Source organism: Mirounga angustirostris, unplaced genomic scaffold (assembly GCF_029215605.1).
Source record: "Mirounga angustirostris isolate CCGP_5_RB_7025 unplaced genomic scaffold, mMirAng1.0.hap1 SCAF_9, whole genome shotgun sequence".
Lineage (NCBI taxonomy): Eukaryota > Metazoa > Chordata > Mammalia > Carnivora > Phocidae > Mirounga > Mirounga angustirostris.
Genome location: NW_026991717.1, coordinates 17,813,296 through 17,835,997, shown reverse-complemented (window position 1 = coordinate 17,835,997; position 22,702 = coordinate 17,813,296). Strand labels below are relative to the sequence as shown.

Genomic DNA, 22,702 nt, shown 5'->3' with positions numbered 1-22,702 from the left:
TCATGATTTGTTTTTGTCTTGAATTGCATTGATAGGTTATGGGTACATATTCTTTTGAAATGTATCCTTAAGGATAAGACCTTGATTAACTATTATTTTAATGGTTCTTCAATTCTTCTGAGTTGTTTATGCAAACAACTTGGAATCTGAAAGAATCATATTGGAAAACTGGGATGATCTCTTTTGTGACTCTCTCCCATATTTTTATCATCTTCTTTAATATTTTATACATACAAAAATATGTGTAATATATGCATTAGTTATAAAGCATAATGATAAAGGGGAAATCTGTCAATTTACCACCCGACCTGAGAATGAACATAGTTCTGAGAACATTGCATGTGCCTCTGGGGTTCTCCCCACTCCCTCCCAGAGGTAACCAGGATCCTATGTTTTGTGTTCTTTATTAATCCTCTTGCCAAAACAAAAGTAAAACAAAACAAAAATACTTTATTGTGTATTTATTTTACTTTAAAAGATTGCCACAAGTTTTTTGTTGTCCTTGCGTTTAAGAGCTTTATCAAAATGGTGTCGTGTGCTTTTTTTCAGAACTTGCATTTTTTTTTTAAATTTAAAATTGTGTTTCAAAGATTTGCCCATGTGTGTGTGGCTGTGGTTTATTCGCTTTTGCTTTGAATGACATTTCTTTCTGGAAATATACCATAGTGTATTGTGTACTTAGAATACTTATCAGTTGTCATCTGTGCTGTTTTTCACATTTTCACTTGGTACATATTACATTTTGGGGGCGTCTGGTACATTTAGCAGAATATTTTGAAATAAAACTTTTCAAGTAAACAGTTTTTAAAAGGTGAAAGTGAGCAACCAGTTTCAGCTCCAAATGAAGGGAAATTTATAAGACACCTGGGGAAAATTGCATAAAACAAAATGGGTGATGCATTGTTGGTGCTATTATAAAGCAAAGACTCAATTAATGTTTTACTACATGATTTTATTTCCAAGGTTGAAAAAATAAGTTTGACTTTGAGATGTAGAACGTAATCCTTGAAGAAAACACAAATCACCTTCTTTGTCTAGGTGATCAAGTTAGAGCTAAAAAGCAATCTAAATTTTCACTCTCTTCTCAATATTAAGCTCTATAATAGTAAGCATGTAACTTCACTGTCTAAAATAACTTAACCTTATTTATTTCCTACTACTTTAGGAAAACACAAACATTTAAAAAACTCACAAATGAAAAATCATTTTGGTTAAAAAAACTCTACAGTATAAATAACTATATATTTCTCTTTATTCCATAAACCTCCTTATGTTCAGTGACAACTCAATGGGCATTTTTATTACTAATACTTGAAATATATTGTGTAGTAAAGATGCTTATATTAGCATTCACCTTTTAAAATCAGCTCTAAACTTTTGTCTTAATTTACAAGTATGTATTAAAAAATTCTGAACACTAAATACGATGAGAATATAATATTGATATTCCTTTACATTTAGCTGCAGAATGGATCTGTAGGCATCAAGATTAACCTCATGCAGGGAACTCTCTGAAGAAATATTTTAAAAATTAGTAAACTAAATTTTAATTATTCACATATAGTGCCTTATTTTTAAATGATACATGCTAAATTTGAGTTTCTTTTTAAAGATTCTAATATGTTTCTTCCTTTGCTAATGTCCAGAAACATCTAAAACTGGAACATTGTATTTGAAAATTAAGCTGAATTTCAGTTAAACAAAAACAAATCCCATATGAATGACTCTTTTAACTAAAAAAGAAAAAAAAGATTTATTTCCTTTCTATACACTGACTCACTGAATTGAGCTAAAAATTTCCAAGGGGAAAAATGATCTAGGAAATAAATATAGGGGGGAAAAGGGCTAGGTTTCCATCGTGATAGCTTCTGACTTGTTTTCAGTTCTTAATTGAAAAAATTATTTACGAACGATGGGATGCATAACGTAACGCGGAAATCCTTTACAATTAGAGTAAAAAAAAGAAACCTACCTTTCCTTTAGAAACGTTCTCCTCTTACCAGACAGCCTAATTGTTTGAGACAAACACTGCCACTCGATCTAGACATTCACAACTCTTGTATTAGCCATCTTCTTTTTAATTTATTATTGACATCAATTAGCCTGAGTCATGAAACCGGACCACGTTACAGACGACACGTGGTCCAATCACTATTTTTAAAAGTCCACGTATTTCAAACTCCTTTCTCCAGCCATTGCTGGGCTGTTTCTCCTTTGAGAACCTGGTCTCCGCAGCATTATTTCATTAGATGGCAGTCCTAGGGCAGTCTCTCTTTGGGGAAACCGCTCCTTGGTCACATTCAGGAAAACCACCAAGGAGACCTGGAATTGGTGCTGGTTTCTAGTCACTTACGTAGCAAACGAAACTAGCGAGACGTGCTCGGGAGGACCCCAGGCAGGTGCGGATGGGTTTCCGCAGTGACCACTGATCGCGCGTGTGTGCGGCACCTTCCCGGGTCCCGACACCAGCCGGGAGACCCAGCCGAGCCCGGGCTTCGGCCCCGGCCCCCTACCCAATCCTCAGGAGCCCTTCGGACACGCCCCCCCAGCCTCCGGGGCCCCGCAGCCCAGCACTGTGCACGCGCCTCGGCCGCTCCCCGCAGCCGCCCACGTGGTGGAGCCCCGAGCTTCGTGAGGCCGCGAGGAGAGCCCAGGGCGGGCCGCGGGTCGTGGAGGCCCGACCAGCGCGACCCAGCCTGGCCAGCCCCCTGCCCGGGCCCCCACATTTCCTCTCCCGGAGGGAGGCGACACTCCGCCGGCCGGCCCTCCCCGGCGCCTGCCGCGCCCCCTGGCGGCCGCCGCGGGGACGCGCCCTGGGCACGCGGGGCAGCCTGTCTGGGCCCCCCTTCCCCGGCTCGGGGCCCGCGGGGGGCGGCAGGCCGTCTCCCCTCGCGCCCCTGAGCCAGGCCATGCGGGCCGCGCCCTTCCCTTTCAGCTCCCCGCAAGCACCAGAACTCCGGGCTTCCCGGGCGCGAGGCCGCGGCCGTCCCAGCCTTGCGTGAAAGTGCCTGTCTTAGTAGCTTGGGGGTCTCCTTTCTCCCAGGTGTGCCCCTCCCGCCACATTCGGGCTTTCCAGCACGCTGAGGAAAAAAATGCCGCATGCACGCACTTATTTATTTATTTTGCAACAGCTGCAAGAAACAATGAAGCTTTTCAAGACCCGAGGAAACGCGCTTTCCAGCCGTGCTGTTGTTTTCAATGAACCTCTCCGGCCCCGCACTGCCCGCTCACCCCGCCCGCTCCGCCCGCTCCGCCCCCTCCCCTCCTCCCCTCCTCCCCTCCTCCCCTCTCCTCCCCAGCCTGCCCCTCCGCCGAGCCCGGGCCGGCGCCGGGGGCATTGTTTTTGGAGTCTTGCGGGAGGGGAGCGCGCGTGCAGGATGGCCGGCGCAGTGCGGGTGGGGGCGAGAGCGTGTGGGCGCGCGCGCGCGTGTGCCGGCGCGGGCGGGGGGCGGGGGCGGTGCCTCGCCGCCTCGCACCCCACGCCCGGGCTCCGCTCCGCACGTCCCTGGAATCCTGGGCTCCGGCTCTTGGCGCGCGCCGTCCTGGGCCGGGCCCTCGGCGCGCCGCGGCTGCGGCTGTGGCCGCTCCAGTGTGCGCGCGGGCGCGTGTGCGCGGTCCCGAGAGCTCGCGCGCGCGAGCCCCCAGTGTGTGGCAGCGGCGGCGGCAGCGGCGCGGCGAGGCTGAGGCTCTTGTTTACCAGCATTAACTCCGCTGAGCGGAAAAAAAAAAAAAAAAAAAAAAAGGGAAAAAACCCGAGGAGGAGCGAGCGCACCAGGCGAACTCAAGAGAGGCGAGCGAGCGAGAGGGACGCCGCCAGTGAGCCTGTCTCCGGCGCGCCCGTGCCCGGCGCTTGCAGACCCTCGGCCCCGCTCCCCGGGCCCTCCACGCCCCTCCCGCGCGAGGGGAGCTCCACGGCGCGTTGCGCGCCTCGGCTTTGACCTTCAGCGAGCCGGAGCCCCCGCGCGCGGAGCCGGCGGCGGCGGGCGGGGGCCGGGCGGGGGCCGGCGCGGAGCCCGGGCGGCGCGGCGGGAGTGCTGAGCGCGGCGCGGCCGGCCCGCCGCTTTGTGTGTGTTCTGGATTTGGGAAGGAGCTCGCGGCGGCGGCGGCGGCGCTGAGGGAGGAGGCGGCGGCGAGCGGAGCCCGGAGGAGGAGGGGGAGCCGCTCATTCATTTTTACTCCGCATTTCTGCCCCTGGCCGGCCTCACCCGCGACCCGGACTTCGGGGCAATCTTGCGAACTGCGTCGCGCCCTCCAGCCGCGTAGGCTCGGGTGTCGGACAGCCTCCCCCTCTGCCTGGGGTCGGGTTTGTTTTTCCTCGCCGAGACGAATTTGGGCTTTGCCCCCTTTCTGTGCAGTTTTCCCCCCCTGCTGCCTCTCTGGGTTTGAAAATGGAGGCCGACGACGCCGACAGCCCGCCCCGGCGCGCCTCGGGTTCCCGACTCCGCCGAGCCCTGGGCCGAGGCTGCCGGCGCTGAGGGGCCGCCCCGCGCCGCCGCCCGCCCGCTCCGCGCACCCGGAGGGTCCCCGGCCGGCGCCGCCTTTGGAGTATTGTTTCCTTCGCCCTGTTTTTGGAGGGGGCGAAGACTGAGTTTGAGACTTTTTCTTTCCCGTTTTTTTCTTTTTTCCTTTTTTCTTTCTTTTTTCTCTTTTTTTCCTTTTTTTTTTTTTTTTTTTTTTGAGAGAGGGGAATTTCGTCTCAAATAAAAGGAATGAAGTCTGGCTCCGGAGGAGGGTCCCCGACCTCGCTGTGGGGGCTCCTGTTTTTCTCCGCCGCGCTCTCGCTCTGGCCGACGAGTGGAGAAAGTGAGTATGTGCCCGCCGCCCGCGGCCACTGCGGGAACTTTTCCTCCGAGGGGCTGCGCCCTGTTTGCGAAACCCGAGTTGCCACTGTCGCAGCTGTCGGGCCCCCGGGCTCGGGAGCGGCGGGGCGGGGTGCGGAGGGGCTCGGCCGGAAGGCCGGAGCGGCCCCGGGGCCCCAGTTCACGCACCCTCGCACGGGAAGGGCCTCGGGGGCTTCTCTTTTCGCTGTCCCGAGAGCCCTGCCCCGCGGGCCGGTTGTCTTGGGCTGCGTTCGCGCCCGCGCTGGGACTCCGTCGGGGAAGTTCGCGCCGGCCCGGGCCCCGCCACCCACAGCTCACCCCCTCCCGGCGCGCGGGCCACTCCGCACAGAAAGCCGGCCCCCGCGCGGCGCGCAGACGGCGGTGACAGCTCCCGCGGCCGCGCGGGGCCCTCGCTGCGGGGGCACACGCGGTGCCCGGGGGCGGGGGGCGGGGAGCCCACCGGCCGTGGTGTTCCAGGGGGAGGCGCCCGGCGGACAGGCCCGCGGCCCCAGGACACGTTTCCAAACCTCCCCGCTCGGCCTCTCGTCGCCAACGCGCCTGGCCCCGCGGGCGTTTTGGGATCCTGGCCTTTCCCTTCCCGTCACTTTCGCCCGATCTTTGGCGGGTTACCTGCCCCCGGCTTCGGCTTCCCGCGGCTGCCCTGTGCCGCTCAAGGGTTGGGGGGAGCGTTCCCGCTTAGCACCCCCCCGTCCCCTGGGAAACAGCTAGGTCGGGGGCTCTACATCAGTCTGGCTTTTCCGGGGAGCGAGTCTGGGCCGCTAGTTAAGAGGGTTCTGGGATTTTCTTCAACCCAGTTGCTGTCCGCGGCTGGACGCCTCTCTCCCTCCTGGCGGGGCTGGGGGTGGTCGGGCAGCATCCGACTGTGCCGGAGTGGGTGTGTGGTCCGGGTCGACGTGCAATTCCACACACGTGCTCGCAACGCGGGGCTGTAGCTGTGGCCACACGGCCGCCCGGGGACACCTAGGCGCCTGGCCCTGGCGAGAGGTGTCGTGCGCCGTGGCTTGAGGAGCGCGGGGGTCTGCGGCAGCGGAGGAGGGGGGCGGGAGGGTGTTTTGTTTTGCGAGCGCGGAGCCCTCGCCTTGGTTTTGTGGCCGGAGTTGTGTGCCCTACCTGCCCCCCGCCCCCACTTCCGTTGTACAAAGTTAATAAGCAATATCGCTCCACGCTCGCTATCGCTTGCAATCCGATAGCTTTTGTTTTGATAGCGTCGGGTAGGGGTAGGGAAGTGCGGGGAGGGAGCGAGAACTTAGGGCCCCACGGTGTGTGGCGGGAGGCGAGGGAGGGGGTTCCATACTCAAAAGATTGAAACGTGGTTTCCTGGCATTGTCGCGATGGTGGGGTAATTTGAACACGACGAAAGTTTAAATGCAGTCGTAGGACTGGGGCTGGGAACGGTGAGGGCGTGTTGGTGAGTAATGTTTGCCGAGGGTATGCAGGTGGTGCCAATTAACTTTTAAAAAATCACGACCGAGCCTTGAAGAGTGAGGGGGAGAACCGGGAGGCGGCGGCGGGCGGTGGGGGCGATTCGGAAAGGCTGTTTGTGTAAACAAACCCTTCTCAAGGGTCTTGTAAGAAATGAGTCCGTGATGGAGTAAGAGGAGATTTTTAAAGAACTGGTGTTTACTACATGGAGTAAGTCGCAGATTGAGGCCGGACCTTCCACAAATCTGAGCTCTCCTGCTCTTTGTTTTCTAAACTTTCAGCTCACTGGATTGGATGAAAGGCTTTCGGCTCCCTTCTAAGGATTACAGATGGTGTTTGGGGGGCGGGGGGGACAGGACAGGGTTTCTAGCCTCTAAAAGCTAAACACAGTTTAGAAGACACAGGAGAGCTAATCAGTTTTTTTATGGCATGTTACCGAAGTGTGTAGTGTCTCTAGTTTTATTATTTAACGTCAGTAAGTTCCGAAATTCACAACAGCAGTGATGGCCTTGCTTCTTGAGGAAAGAGTCGGGCATTTTAAAATAGGATGTCTTGTTTGGAGTGATCTTCATGAAAAAATACTCTTTGTGAAAGGCAGTTCTTTCTTGAGAAAACAGGAGGAGAAGGGGCATTTTTCATGCTACTGAGAGACCAAAGTTTTTTTCTCAAGGATCCCTTGAAAATTGTTGGTTCCTGAAAACCTGATGGATGGCCAGAAGGCACTCTGACTCCCCATTTGGTTCGTCCAAGTCCTCACTCAGTGTCTGCTCCTTCCCACGGCTCTGAAGTTTTCAGGAGAAAATGATAAGCTCAGTGTTAGCATGTGTTTGCTTTTTAGTCAGAAAGGTGGTAGAAGACTTAACTCTGATGGAAATAAACTACTGAATCCAATCAGAGATCGGTAATTCTTTTGGCTGTCTAGGATAGTGATAAAAATTGGGATGGTGTTGGTTCCTATTGTGTTGGCATATTTAAGGATTAGTGTTTAGTCTTTGAACACTGAAACCTACAGCAGTAGGGTGATTTTCTTTTAAATCTTTAACTTAGATTTAGAAGTTTTTGAGGCAGATGAAGTCATGCAGATATGTTTGTTTTATATCAACATAATGTGAACAGAGCATCTAAAGGGAGTCTTGGAAGTTATGAGTGGTAGATCATCTGATGGCTTCTTCTTCAGAACTCTTCTTTTTAAAAATCCATATTCACTTAAAACAGATTGTGGCCATCTCATTAAAAGGATTCAGTCATCTTTCTGCCCCAGGCACAGTCATATCCTATTGTCAGAGAAATTTAGGTATGTGAAAGGTTGGTGTTTAAAGAAGTTGGTGTTCTATCACCAGAGGAAGAGCCCAGAATAAGAAGTTGGAAAGAACCTAAATAGCAAATTATAGTTTAGACTCTCTAGAGGGAACTAGCAAGTAAATGGTACTTTTGAGTAGGGATGGGGTGTGGGTCAGGATTTGGAGTTTAAAAGGTTATATGTTTGATTTGTCAGAAGGATTAGAAAAATCCAACCTTAAGAAATATGCTAAGGTTGACTGGAAGAACCTTAAAAACAAAGTGCTAAGTGAAAGAAGTCAATCACAGAAGACCACATATTGTATGATTCCATTTATATGAAGTCCAGAATAAGCAAATCCGTAGAGACTGAAAGTAGATTAGTGGTTGTGTGGGGGGCGGGGAGGTGGGAATAGGGAGTGACTGTTAATGGGTATGGGGTTTCTTTGGGGGTGATGAAAATGTTCTAAAATTAGATTGTGGTGATGATTGTACAACACTGCACTAAAACCCATCGAATTGTACACTTTAAATTAGTGACTTTTATGGCATGCGAATTATATCCCAATAAACCTGTTGTGTTTTTTGGTAGAGATGTGCCGAGGTCGACAAGAATGCATTGTGTTCCTTTGAACATAGAGATTAGATTAAAATTATTAAGTAAATTTGTCCAGCAGGTTGGTGTCTGTCTCTTTTTTATTTGTGGAGTTTTTCAGATCCATGCCCTATAGAGTACAACAAACCAATGGCTGATGTTCTATCAGCAGCAGGGATTCAAGGCCACAGGAGACATGGAGAAAGAAAAAAAAAAAATCTTGGTTCCACAGAGCTCAAGTTAAGGATTAGGGGGTTGGATTAAAGAAACACAAATGCTAGTGAAAGTCAGATTTGTGACAGTAAAATCCTTCATTGCATCTGAAACGGAGTTGGTTTTTCCAAGATTAAAGTTTAGGAGCCGGGTCTGGATGGCTTTTTTTGTTTTTCCAGTTTTCTTATGTTTTCCAACAAAGAAATAATGTACTGTTTTAAGGTGGTAAAGAATTTCCACTTTCTTTTTTTTTTTTTTGACATCCAATATTAACTACTTTGGTAGTGAAGACCGAGGATGAATGTGGTGGGTTTTTCTTTGTTGCTCATTTTATTTTCTAAAAAGCTCCAGAATCTGAGCAGGAAACAGAATCTTTGTAAGAGATAGCAGTGGTTGCAGGCATAAGTAATTTTTTTAAATTTAAAATTTCTCATGGAACAAAAGATTTAAAAATAGAGCAAAGGCAGTTTTGTTTTTAAACAGTTATGCCTTTTTCCAGGTTTACCTTGGCCTTTTAATAGGAAGAGGCGTAGAGAATAGTTGTTGTTTACTTTTGTTTTTGGTCTTTGTCTAAGGTTTAGTTTACTAATAAAAATGTTTCCTGTCCTTATTGTTGCAAGATCAGGGCTGTGATGAAAATCAACTGTATCATTTTCACTTGTTGCCTTAGAGTTTTGCCAAGGGGAGCCCCCAAGGGACAGTAGCTTCCTTTTAAATCTGGTTTCATTTGTTTTGTGAAAATGTGCTTCGAGAAGCAACCGAATCCAACCAGCACTTATGGGGCGCCTTCTGTATGAAAGCTGGACCCTGTGCTAGGCAATGCGTAAGCTTACAAAGAAAGAGGACTTTGCTTTTGCCCTTGGGGCATTTTATAAACTCCTTCTTGAAACAAAGTTGCTTGGACATTCAGATCTTTTTTAGACTCAACACAGGATAGGCAGTTTTCAAATCGACAGCAAACGGCATTTTAAAGGCTCTTTAAAAACGTATCTACAGACTTAAGACACAAAGTAAACCAATGTTGCTGAATCTTCTCAAGCCCTGTGTTGTACCGTTTTTGCCACTTTAACATACTACCTCCGATTGCAGTGGCACGGCAGGCCATGACACATTGGACACATTCACTCATCCTTGCTCAGCCTCGCTGCTTTGGGAGAACATTGGTTATGACAATTGTGATTAAAAGTATGGAGTGTTGCAGTTACCTTTTGCCAAAACGTTGGGAGTTACAGGTATGTACATGAATGCTGCACAGCGTGTTTTGAGTTGTAAGGAAGATGGAACTGTTCTGGATTTACACATTGCTTAGCTTTCTGGAAATTATTAGGAAACTTTCTAAATTGTAAGGCTTTGTAATTTAAAAGAACTCGCTGTTTTTAAAGGTGTGAAGGGGTAAGAAGATTGAGGAGGCAGTTAAATCTTGAATTTTTTTTTTTTTAATCCTAAAAAGTAGAAGCCATGTTTCTCTCTGGGTTGTGATTTACTTCGATTTGTTTTCACAGTTGATTTAAAAATCATATGGAGGGGTATCTGTGTCAACTTGCTTTGAACAGCTTTTCTTAGCCAACCTATGATAGGTGCTATCTGAGTCCAAGAGATGCCCTCCTCTGAATTGTACTAAATATATAATGGTTGCATATGTGGTATAGTTTCTCGATTTCTCTGAGATTGTTCTGAAGGAAAATTCTGAACACTCTAAAGACAACAAAGTGAATAATGAATGAAGCACTCTGACCCCCCCCCCTCACCTCCCAACCCTTGAAAATGGTGTTTGGCCTCAGATTATCAAGAGGAGGTTTTCCTGTTATTTCTAAAGATATGGGGGCACCTGGGTGGCTCAGTCGTTGAGCGTCTGCCTTCAGCTCGGATCATGATCCCAGGGTCCTGGGATCGAGCCCCGCATCGGGCTCCCTGCTAGGCACAAAGCCTGCTTCTCCCTCTCCCACTCCCCCTGCTTGTGTTCCCTCTCTCGCTGTGTCTCTCTCTCTCAAAAAAAATAAAATCTTAAAAAAAAAAAAAAAGATTTGGCTTAAGCTTGAGGTGGGGGGGGGTCCTGATGTTTGTGCACATTGAGACTTGTTGACATATGGGGAGCATAACTGATTTTCAGTGTATTTGGAAAGATTAAAACTTTGAGAGATGTATTACCCCTCCCCCTCCCAACTCCAAGGATTGGTAAAAACTGATTTGTTCTAAGAAAAGGGCAAATGTTTGGTATAAAATGATGAGTAAACAAAGGATCTTGAAAAACAAGTCAGCTTGTTAATGGCAATAGATGCATATTCCCTTGGCATGATGAAGTTTGTTTCTTTTGTTAAATTTTGATGGCCATTCTTTGACTCACAATGGTAACAATACCTTTGATTTTGAGACTTTTGAACTTTGGAAGACTAGATTGTTTTCGACTTTGAAAGCGTCCATTTTCCTCATGTTGTAAAGTCCCAGATAATCAGTTTTGAAGCTATCCCTACTTTTTTTCAGTTATGCCAATTTCACTGATGGCTTATGAAATTGATTCATTTCAAAATCTTAAGGAAATAATGATATTTATTGAATTGAGAAATAGTTTTTTTCCCCCTCCCTGAGCTTTCTCAGTAAATACACGTTGAACACTTACTGGACTCAGGTCTTTAAGTTTAAAAATTCATTCTGATACCATAAACTATTTTGCATGCATTTTTCAAGGTATGAGTCAAACCATAGAAATCACTTGCTATATTTATTGAGAACACTAAAGAAACAAACTAGTAAGCAAGGCTTATATTTTTTCTTTCTTTTTTGTGCCCTGACTACAAAGAATTTTTAAACTTACAGGTTGCTATTCAGATCTTACTGGAACATAACAGAAAGTAGTTTCTTTTATGATGAGGGATGAATGCCTACGATTGCCATAACTTTTACAGTGTATTGTTGCTGTTATTTATGACTGGGAAAAGTAACTAGGGATGTGGGGACTGACTTTATTCTCATATTTATCCTCCCCTTGGTAAGTGCTGGTGATGGCCTACTTTGTAAATTGCTGGGGATGCGTCCATGGAGCTGAGTGACTTTGCCCACATAGGGTGGCTGATGGTCTTGCAGCTTATACTTTATTTGAAATAGTTTGGTGGCTTAGCCACATGGGGATGCATATGACTGATGCCACCAAATATTGCCGAGAGAGCCATGCCTGCCTTAAATTGCTTACATTATAATCTGGATTTTTTAAAGAAGCATTTATATTTAAAGACTTTAGCAGTATTCTATTCCTGGTCCAGAAGGTCTTGGCGGTGGTGGTGGTGGGTGGGGGGAGACGGTGGAAGGGGGATGATGGTTGAAACTTTATTCTTTTATCTCCTCACTCCCTTAGCCCCCTTAATAAGACAGGCATCTACTTCAGTAATAATTATATAATAAAAATGCTATGCAAAATTGTGTGTGTGTGTGTGTTTCCATTCCATTCATTCAAATTCTGACAGTTTTAAATATGTTATTTCGGTCTTGTATACTTTTGTATGGCTACTTTCTTTTTAACCTGGCACTAACTTTCTTTAAACTGGCTTTGGGATTAGTCAGTTTGGTAATTCAGGTGTATGCATACTGCCGTTTGAATTACTCTTGACATGGGAGAACATATATTTTGACAGCCTTAAAGCTTAAATGTTTTATAGAGCAGAACTTTTAAATTTTCCTAAGATATTTTGGATGCCTACTTTCCACTTGTCCTCTCCTGTAAAAATACAGTCAGTGGGTGGTTTGTCTCTCTAAAATTGATATTGGAAATACATATTTGACTAAGTAAATGAGACAGCACCAATTTGGGTCAGGCAAATTTTAGTTAATAGCTTTAGTGAATAGTTAAGGAACAGAAGTCTGATGATAATTAGGGAGAGAGGAGTTTATGCATAACAGTTTTCCCCAAATTTGAAGTATCTGAGTGACTTTTAATAACTTCCTGGAAAAAAGTAGGAAGCCTAGAGAAAGCCAAGGTGTGAGGTCCATGAACCACCTGCGCTCTCAGGTGGCAAACAGTTCTTTAAGTCATTAGCTTTATTTAGATTGTAAAATCTTCATCAGATGTGCTCAGATTTATCTGTGTTGTCCTAAATTTATTCTCCCCATCTTTTTTTCCTGGGTCTCGTAATTGTGGGGTACTACACAAGCTCACGGACTCAGGATTTGAAAGAGAAGCACAGATTGCCATGAAAACAAATGAACAAAGAGACCAGTGACAGAGGAAGATCTGCTGTTCAGCTTTCCTTTGCTCTGTTGTCAGATTTCTGCGGATAATGAGTTCACGGCATATGTTAGGTCGCAACGTTATGGTATAGTTTGGTTACGGGAAATTCTTTTGATATCAATCGCTTTACATGTTTGGGAGATATAGTTGGGATTTTCTTTCTAACGTACCTCAATAAGATTTCCAACAGTGAATGGTGGATCAGGATGGGATTTCTACATTTTAGTTCTTCAACCCATTCTTTTCTGGGGAGACTGGTTAATCGAATGTTTCCTTTCTACCTCACTGAGTCCCTTGAAATCATTTAGATTTGCTCCTGATTCCGGCTCCACCCTGGTCCAGGCCAGGCCTGCATCATCTCTCCGAGGAGATGCTCTGCAGGCCTCTGAGCTGCTTTGGCCACTTAGACTCCTGTGCCCTCTCTCTGGTCTGATGGATTGGCCAGCCGCAAATTGGCAGCAGGTGCCTTTTGTGGTGCTGCACTGTGGTCCAAGAATCAAGTCCAAGACTCCTCATACCGGGCTGTGATACATCCTTAGTAAGACTGTGCTGTAGGGATCCTATGTTAATTCCCAGCACTCCCCAACACCCATGCTTTAGCTCCGAGGTTCATAAGCCATGCCAGTCCTGTCTCCATGGTTTTGTTCCTGCTGCGTTCATGGTCTGGAATGTTTTTCCTTTTTGCTGCCCTGCCACCCCCATACCGAATAGTGGGAGGTGCTGCTCTAGAACACAGCAGAGTCACCTGGTTCTGGTTTCTTTGTTGTCAATTAGGTCTTTGACCCCGGAACAAGTTATTTAACTTTTTTGAGTCTCAACAGAAATGTAGACACTTAAAATAATTGGGAAGTTTTCTCCTTTTCTCATTAAACAACAACATAAAAATATTTTCTAATGTATTTAGAAAACTAAAGTCAGAGACATTGGGGAATGGAGTTTTTTGTTTAAAAAAAATCTCTAGGTTTCAGATCTATAAAGTAGGGACAGGATGTTAGCTATGTAAAGATTTTTTATTTATTTGAGAAAGAGCGCGTGAACATGAGAGGGGGGAGGGGCAGGGGGAGAGGGAGAAGCAGGCTTCCCGCTGAGTCAGGGGCCTTGACGTGGGGCTCCATCCCAGGACCCAGGGATCATGACCTGAGTCGAAGGCAGACTCTTTTTTTTTTTTTTTTTTTTTACGATTTTATTGATTTATTTGACAGAGAGAGACACAGTGAGAGAGGGAACACAAGCAGGGGGAGTGGGAGAGGGAGAAGGAGAAGCAGGCTTCCCGCCGAACAGGGAGCCTGATGCGGGGCTCGATCCCAAGACCCTGGGATCATGACTTGAGCCGAAGGCAGACGCTAAACTGACTGAGCCACCCAGGGGCCCCCCGAGGGCAGACTCCTAACGCACTGAGCCACCCCGGTGCCCCACAGATGGTAGCTATCTAGAGGTGGAATTAATTTCCCCCAATACCTTTCTGTGGTTTTAATAGATCTGAGATGACATCCTTTCATTTCTAACTCAGATTCCCCTTCCTTCATGAAGCTTTTCAGATTACTCTAACTTCTATAGACCTAACTTGCCCCTTACTCCTTTGAGTTCATAACTACTACTGTGCTGGTTAACAGTGGTGATTTGTTTTGTCTTGTACCTGAGCTGTTGTCATTTTATGAGGCTGTAAAGAGCAGTGGAGCCAAAGAGCCTGCTTTGAATCTCAGCTCCTCAGTAGCTAAGATCTCAGGCAAATTACTTAATCTTCTTGTGTCTCAGTTTCCTTGTCTGTGAAACTGTCATTTTAGTGGAACCTACTTAGTACATTTTTTATAAAAATTAAGTGACATATGCAAGTGCTTAGAAGAGAGGCTAACATACACTAAGCCCCTCAGACTTCAGCTTGTTACTGCTCTTATGGATGTGACATTCTTGAACAGAGGTGTTGTTTGGATAGTGCCAGGAATATAGGACACACCAGGTATTTGACTGCCCTTGTCATTGACCTGTGATGGATAGAAAGCCTGACCTACAATAAATGTTCCACAATAAAAATTTTGTTAAAGTGCTTAACAAGATGCATTTGGCTCGTTAAAGCTCAGTAGTATGATTTACCTTTTTTCAGCGGACAGTGGTAAACCCCTGTAGTTCACCTTTGACTTCAGAGATCTGTTCATTATACCTTCTCCCCTAATTCTTCCAGTTACCCATTTCTGCCAGCGCTGTTCAAGTGTCCAGTGTGGGCTTTGCCCACCTCACTAATGCATAGGCGACACCTAGTGGCCAGAAAAGAAATTCAGCCCGTTTGGTGACTGATTTAACTGAGCTGGTGCCCCAAGGATGGAGATAGCAATCTCCTCCTCCCTCCCGACATTTCCCACCCCCCCACCCTTATTTTGCCTTCTGCCTTGGTTCCTGGGAACCGATTGCAGTAAAATGTGGGGACTGCAGGCTTCTGTAGAAACCATTGGGATATGGTTTGGGATTAAGATTGCTGTACTCTATCAGCCAACTCCTTTAAGGATTAGCTACAATTAGGGTCTTCCTAGCTGTTGTAAACAATTTTGACAGAGTTGTTGCATCTAGCGTACCTTTCACAATTCAGGATTGAAGGTGTTTCTACAGGACTTTAATTAATAAAAAGTTCTAAAATATTTCTTTTGAGATTAGAGATTAAGAAAATAAACCCTACTAATTCATTCTGAAAAATAAAGCAAGATTTACTTCCCATTGCTCTATTGAAATATGTGGTAACACTTTAATTATCATTCTTATAGGTGTTGCCTTGGGCAATTTTATGTAGTTAGCATGTTCGCCAGTCAGAGTTCCTAATGGAGAATGGACACTTCAGTTACTGGTGTTAGGTCTCACATCAGATGCAGTTTGTTAGGTGTTTTTCTGTATTTGGTTTCATGCTTTTTTGGTATTTTGAGAATCTACTTTCTGACTTCCTTAGCTGCAACGACACTTAGTGTATAGTGGTTATTCCCCTTTACATCTCGAAAGTTTTAGACTCGTTTCCCTGTGATTGCTTTTTATTATTTTTAATTTGGAAATCATTTCTTTGGCTATGTGAGAGAAGACTGCAATGTGCCATCATCTCAGATGTTTTGAACAACTCCTTCAGCTCTTTCTCAAACAGGCTGTACTCATTCAAGTCTCTTTGCCTTGGCGGGTGAAAGCCCCTCTGCCTAAAACAACTATGTTACCAATTTGCCCTCTGGAAAACTTCTTTAAGCTTTAGCTGCGATTTCACCCTCTCTGATGGCCTGGATTGTGCATGCAGGGTGGTCCTGTGACACTCTGTAGCTCTGTTAGCACATTGCCCCCATATTGTTCCTCCCAGTGGTTGGGGAGGGGGATGATGGTACCTTGGTCATCTTTGAATTCCTGGGACAAGGCCCGGTGGGCTGGCACATAGGATGACCTCAAACAGAAGACTTCTTAGGGGGATAAATCCCCTCTCACCTCCCCCTCCCATTCACTTAGAAGCACTCTTTACAACAAATTCATCATCATCTTTTCATTATAGCTTTGCCAGAGGAAACATTTTACCGTCCTAGTCACTACTATGTAGAACTTGAAAGCAATAAAACTATCTTTAAAATCATTCTTTCAGGGTGCCTGGATGACTCAGTCCGTTGAGCTCCGACTTTTGGTTTCAGCTGTCATGATCTCAGGGTCGTGAGATCAAGCCCCATATTGGGCTCTGCGCTCAGCATGGAGTCTGCTTCAGATTGGCTCTCCCTCTCCCTACTGCTCACTATCAAATAAAAATGAGTAATCTTAAAAAAATAAAATAAAATCATTCTTTCATCAGGCTTTTTGCACATTGAGGTGAACAGAAACCTTAAAACTCCTGGAAAGGCTATTTGTGAGTCTATCCCTGTGGAGGGAGGCCTTGTTCTGTAAGTTCCCTACAGATAGGATTCAGTGAGTCATTCATCACCACCAGTTGTTGGTAGTGGGCCACATGTAAACCATGGTGGTGCTGGGTGCCTGACTGAAGGCAGGCGGTCAGACTGGGCTCGGCTGTGTTGTGGTCCAGGCCCGGCCTGATGCGGAGGACCTGGGTGGAGTCTTGGGGCCAGGTGGATGCTGGCCACTTGCTCTCGCTCTCCTGAATCACAGGGCAGGCCTAGGTCACTTCTCATGAACTTTATGGCCTTCAGATCCCAGGACACAAGGGAGAAAGAGCTGAAGGTCTTCGGAAGGTCTGTTTGGAACCAGCAGAAATACTGTGAACAGACGTTTGCTTCTGTTTCTTGCGTCGATTTCTTTTTTTTTTTTATTTGAGAGAGAGAGAATGAGACAGAGAGCACATGAGAGGGGGGAGGGTCTGAGGGAGAAGCAGACTCCCTGCCGAGCAGGGAGCCCGATGCGGGACTCGATCCAGGGACTCCAGGATCATGACCTGAGCCGAAGGCAGTCGCTTAACCAACTGAGCCACCCAGGTGCCCTTGCGTCGATTTCTTGGTGAGGCCAGGAAGCTTTTGCCTTGGATCCTGACAGGGACAGCAGCCAATCGTAAAGGCTTGAGCGCCCCCTTTCCTTTTGGGCTTTGGAGAAGGCCTTTGATTGGCCTCATTGTGGAATGACTGAAGGTAGAGTCAGCTCCCTGGCCGCAACCCCCCCCCCCCCCCCAGCCCTGGAAGTTTATTTGTCTAGGATGGCGCGAAGAGGACTCCTGAAACTAATTAACACCTAAGAAATTATCCTTAACAGCTTCATGCTCCCAAGGAGACTGGTGAGGCGGGATATTTCTTACAGAAAATGTAAACATAATCATTTGAACGTGGCATGTTAATTTCAAGCGTACCTTGTGAAAGAGTATCTTGTAAAGTTGCCATGTGAATGTTCAACAGGGTGGGTGTGAACTCACCAGGACAAGCTGGTACAGCACCTGCCTTTCATCTGCCCATGTCAGTGGGGTTTGCGTGTGCAGAGCACTGCCTTTGAAGCTCCGTCTGCTCACACACCTCTGCCTCCCTCTCTCCGATGCAGGGAGGCTTCTGGGGAAGGGAGCTACGGGCCTCCGTGTCCCCATCTGTAGTTCGGGATATTTGGGATAATACAAGGATTAGCACCAACGTCGCTGAGATGCCCAGCAGAACCGGCAGGTCGAAAGCATCCAACAAAGACCTGGTTTTACCTGTGTCCTTTCCATAGGCCATGGCGGCCCTGCTGGCCTCTCGCAGGGGCTCCTGCACTCCGGCTGTCTTCCCAGCCCCAGCCCCGGGCATCACCGCTCAAGGGTGGACCTCCTTTCCCTTATGCCCTGTGCGATTTTAAACTCATGAAGTCCAAGCCACAGCTCGGCCTCTGGAACCACTAACGGGCTGCATCTCTGAGCCACAAGAGAAGTTGTCTTTAAGTTAACCCAGCTGACTCCCGTGGATCCTTACATTCAAGGTTATATGCCATTTAAAGAGGAGGGGAGGGGGGCGCCTAGGTGGCTCAGTCAGTTAAGCATGCGGTCCTTGACTTCGGCTCAGGTCACGATCTCGGGGTCCTGGGGTTGAGCCCCGCGTTGGGCTCTGCTCTCAGTGCAGGGTCTGCTTGTCCTTCTCCCTCTGTTTCTCCCCCTCCACCCCCTCATGCTCTCTCTCAAATACATAAAATCTTTAAAAAAAAAATAGGAAAGGTACAAGGTGGGCGGTGGGGAGGTTACAAAGCCCTGCTTTTGACATCAGGCCCGCAATGGCCTCACCTCCTCTGAGAGCGTATGGAAAACATGTGTCCTACTTTCTCTCTCCTCAAGGGGCTTACTCTCCAGTCGGGGACCGTCAAATTCTGGTGAACGGTCCCAGGCACATGTGTTCAGTGCTTAATTATGGCAGTTGATTGAGGCTGTGGAGAAGTGTGTGAGCTGTAGGGGTGGGGTCGTTGAGCGGCTGAGGAACTTGAGAAGCCTTGAGGGAGTCTGACTCAGGGTTTCAGGGGACAGCGCTCCAGGAGGGCAGGGCCCGTGGGAGCTGTGGTGGAGGTGCACGCTGGGCGGGGGGGACCCGGGCCTTAGAACCAAGTGTACCCGCCAAGGAACTCAGCGATGGGTAGACAGTGGGGAGCTTTGAAGCCTTTTGAGCACTGGAGTGGACTGGTGGAAGGGTGCTGGGGAGGCTGCTCTGGCATCTTGATGGGGTCAGGGTTGGGGGGAGACCAGTGAAGGTGAGGATGAGGGGGACCCCTGAGGAGCAGTCCCCAGTGGGGCAGTTGACGCAGCAGAGCCCTTTGGAAACTGTCGCCCTGGACTTAAGCAAAGCTCCCGTGGAGGAGCACTTACCTTCGTCAGGGGCCTCGGGGGTACCTGGTAAGGTCAAGGACCGGTGCTACAACCCTGGGAGTCCTACAGCCTCCAGACTTCCTCTCGTAGCAAAACCTTCCCAGGGAAGCGCTCTCATGTTCCTCACCAAGGGCGCTGCGGGAAGCCAGGTGAGAGATGACCCTTGTTTCCATCTGAGCTGGGTTGGGTGGACCTGAGTTGGCCCTGGCCCTGGCTTCCTGTGACTGGGACGGTCGGGGAACGGCCCGTACCACCCCCACCACGTGCACCCCCCCCCCCCACCGCCCCCAGCAGTGCTGGCAGGTCTTGCAGGGCTATTTCCAACCCTCACCGCACAGGCTGAGAGGAATGAGGAATGATTTGTTTGAAAGAGGATGCCAACTTTGCGTCCAGGTCTGGGCTTTGCTACTGGTGCTTTTTAACTCCTATTGATTTATGTTTTTAACTCGACTGGGCACATTGTAGTTCTCGATGAGAAGCAGTCGCCGGTCCTTAGCCCGCAATTGGTGCGCAGAGGTTTGTGCTGCCTGTTCTAGGACCGAAACTGCTTTCACCAGACAAATAACATTACAAAACGCAGTAAAGCAGGAGGCTTCCTGGGAGGGTGACATCATGTGGCCCCGGGGGACTTTGCGTTACTTTTCTGCTATCAGGATAGTGAATTCTGAATTTTAAATCTTCTGCCTGTTTGAGCAGGTAGAGCCTAAGTATCTCAACGGGTCTGTGTTTTCTTCATCTGCAAAGCGGGCCTTCTGCCATGTCCCAGACGCTTTCTCCCCCAGTCGTGGTTGATGGTCCAGGTTCCATTTTGAGATTTGAATGAGAGCTTGGAACCTCTCCAAACAAGAAGTCTACAGCTGTGTTGTTCCTGGGACACCTGGTTTACTGTCTCTGCCCCAGCTTTCTCATCTGTAAAATGGGAGATGATAAGGACACCCATCTCGGAAGATGGTTACAAGTGTTCATGAGTGAATACACATCAGTCCCTTAGAACAGAGTGTCTGCCATGACCATTAGGGGTTGGCTCTCATTGTCATGAAGGATGGAGGATTTATACATTAGAAGTTGTTTACTTAAAATCGATGCCCTCCTGGGTATGTATGATTCCTGTGTTTTGCTCTTATTACATTTGCCTTTTCTGACCTTCACATCAAGACTCTCTAGCTTTGGGGCACCTGGGTGGCTCAGTCGTCTGACTTCGGCTCAGGTCATGATCCCAGGATCCTGGGATCGAGCCCCGCATTGGGCTCCCTGCTCTGCGGTAAGCCTGCTTCTCCCTCTCCCACTCCCCCTGCTTGTGTTCCCTCTCTCGCTGTGTCTCTCTCTGTCAAATAAATAAAATCTTTTTTTTAAAAAAAAGACTCTCTAGCTTTCTTATACCTAGAGGCGTTTCAGAAGTGTTCTGTCCAGCTTCTCTGTCTCTGGGAAGTGCACCTCCTTCCCTTGAGTTTCTCTTCCTAATACCCCCTCTGCCTCTGTAGAAGGGCATGAAACATTCTCCTCCAGGAGAGGGATTATTTGGATCCCCCAAAAGCCCATGTGTCAGGCCAAATGACAGAAATGAGTCATTCACATGGTAGTGTGAACAGTGTACTTCCCAGCACTTGTCCTGTCTCAGGGACAGCCAGGTAATTAGGGGTCAAGTGGCCTTCTAGGGAAGAACCAGATCTGCCTGGTCAAGGGCATGAGTAGTTGGGGCTGAGAGTGCTATCCCCAGGCAAAATTTAGGGCACAGGGTCTGAAAAGCACGAATATATGTATCCAGAAAAACTAAAATATTTTAGATTGAAAGTGGGGAAAATTGAGAATCTGTGCCCCTTATTGGTCGAAGCCTGCTTGCAGAGATGGGAGTCCCCTGAGTCTGGGGCCAGGGACTGCCAGAGAAGGCTTTAGTCAGGGGGTGGGAAGCTAGCGCAGAAATGGCACCTGGTGGGACGCCTGGGTGGCTCAGTCGGTTAAGCTTCAGACTCTCGATTTCAGCTCAGGTCATGATCTCAGGGTGGTGAGATCAAGCCCTGTGTCGGGCTCCAACTGGGCATAGAGTCTGCTTAAGATTTCCTCTCTGTCTCTGCCCCTCTCCCTGCTCACTCGCTTGTACTCTCTTTCTTTAAAAAAAAAAAAAAAAGAAGAAGAAGAAGAAAGAAAAGAAATGACACCTGGTTAGTAAATGTTTTGCTGGAGAGCCTTCCTCTGGGACAGCGAGAAGGAACTGCCCTCTTGCTCTGCAACCTTGGGTTATATAGGGTCTCCACTTCCCAGGATTGAGATTCAGGCATAGTCTTCTTTCAAGAGTTCATTAGGTAGGCTTGGGTGGTCTTGCTGGGGGGCCATCACCTATGGTGATGTTTCCAAGGGAAATGTTATTTTGAATCCAAACCACTTAATCAACTTAAAGTAAGTGATGGTGCTTTTCTTTTGTGAGAAAAGCTCTCTGAGGAGGAGGAGTTAATTCCTTTGGTTTAAAACTTATTTCTTATAAGCACATGAAAAGATGCTCCACATTACTCCGTCATTAGGGAAATGCAAATTAAAGCCACAATGAGATACCATTTCACACTCATTTGGGCGGTGGTTATCAAAAAATTGAAAATAACAAGTGTTGGCAAGGATGTGAAGAAATTGGAACGCTTGTGCATTGCTGCTGGGAGTGTAAATGCTGTAGTCACTGTGGAAAACAGTATGGCGGTTCCTCAAAAAATTAAATGTAGAGGGCGCCTGGGTGGCTCATATGGTTAAGCGTCTGCCTTCAGCTCCGGTCATGATCCCAGGGTTCTGGGATCGAGCCCCACATCTGGCTCCTGGCTCGGTGGGGAGCCTGCTTCTCCCTCTCCCTCTGCCTCTTCCCTGCTCATGCGCTCTCTCTCTCTCTCTCTCCCTCTCTCTATCTCTGTGTCTCAAATGAATAAATAAAATCTTTAAAAAAAATTAAATGTAGTCTTATCCAGCAACCTTACTTTAGTATATACCCCCAAGAATTGAAAGCATGGAACTGAATAGATGGTTGCATACCCATGTTCATAGCAGCAAATAACAATTTGCAGTGGCCAAAAGATGGAAGGAACCCAAGTGTCCGTCGCTTGAGTGGTTAAACAGAATGTGGTGTATACACACAATGGAATATTATGCAGCCTTAAAAAGGAAGGAGATTCAGACACAGGCTACAGCTTGGATGAAGCTTGAGGACATCCTGCTAAGTGAAATAAGCTAGTCATGAAAAACCAAATACTGTATCATTCCACTCATATGAGGTGCCTAGAGTCGTCAGATTTATAGAGACAGACAGTAGAATGGTGGTTGCAGGGACCGAGGGGAGTGGCAAAAGGGAACTTAGATTCTGATAGGTTTAGAGTTTTAGTTTCGCAAGATGAAGAGTTGCATGGTGGATGGTGGGTGGTGGTGGTCATTTAGTGGTGTGAATGTACATTCAAGCACTGAATCGTGCACTTAAAAATGGCCAAAGTGGTAAATTTTATGTTGTATTTATTTTACTACGATAGAAAAAATACCTTATTTCTTGATTGATTCAACTGTGAGCATATACCATGTGGGACTGTGTTGGGGGCTGGGGGACAGATTTGAGAAGACCAACGCCTGCCCAGGGTGGCCATGGGGGAGGGGGCAAGCTGGGGCTGTTGCAGGTGTTATGGGAGCACAGTAGAGGACGTGTGAGGTCACCAAAAAAAAGTCGATTTGGGCTGAGTCACTGGGGATGGGTTTGTTTTCCATAATGAGAGAGTATCGCAGATACTGTTTTCCTTTCAGGGAAAGTAAGTCAGGAGTCAGACTTTCATGCCATCTAGTCACAAATGAAATTTATTACTAATCAGCCATGTGATGTGTAATTGCTTTTCATTTCCTTATTTTTCCAAAAGAGA

At 47.4% G+C, this 22,702-nt stretch overlaps 1 protein-coding gene across 4 annotated transcripts in view; it reads left to right on the top strand.

Annotated features, from left to right (window-relative positions):
* The first annotated feature begins 3,689 nt into the window (after positions 1-3,689).
* Positions 3,690-22,702, top strand: part of IGF1R (insulin like growth factor 1 receptor) — a 300,057-nt gene continuing 281,044 nt past the window's right edge. Inside the window, exon 1 of one of the 4 annotated variants that reach the window (XM_064569953.1) lies at positions 3,690-4,803. In XM_064569953.1, coding sequence (XP_064426023.1) covers positions 4,710-4,803 — 94 coding nt within the window. In that variant the 5' untranslated portion in view covers positions 3,690-4,709. Of the gene's footprint in view, positions 4,804-6,230; positions 6,250-8,787; positions 9,582-22,702 lie in introns of those variants that run through there. The other 3 variants (XM_045899487.3, XM_064569955.1, XM_064569954.1) reach the window with 3 other exon arrangements.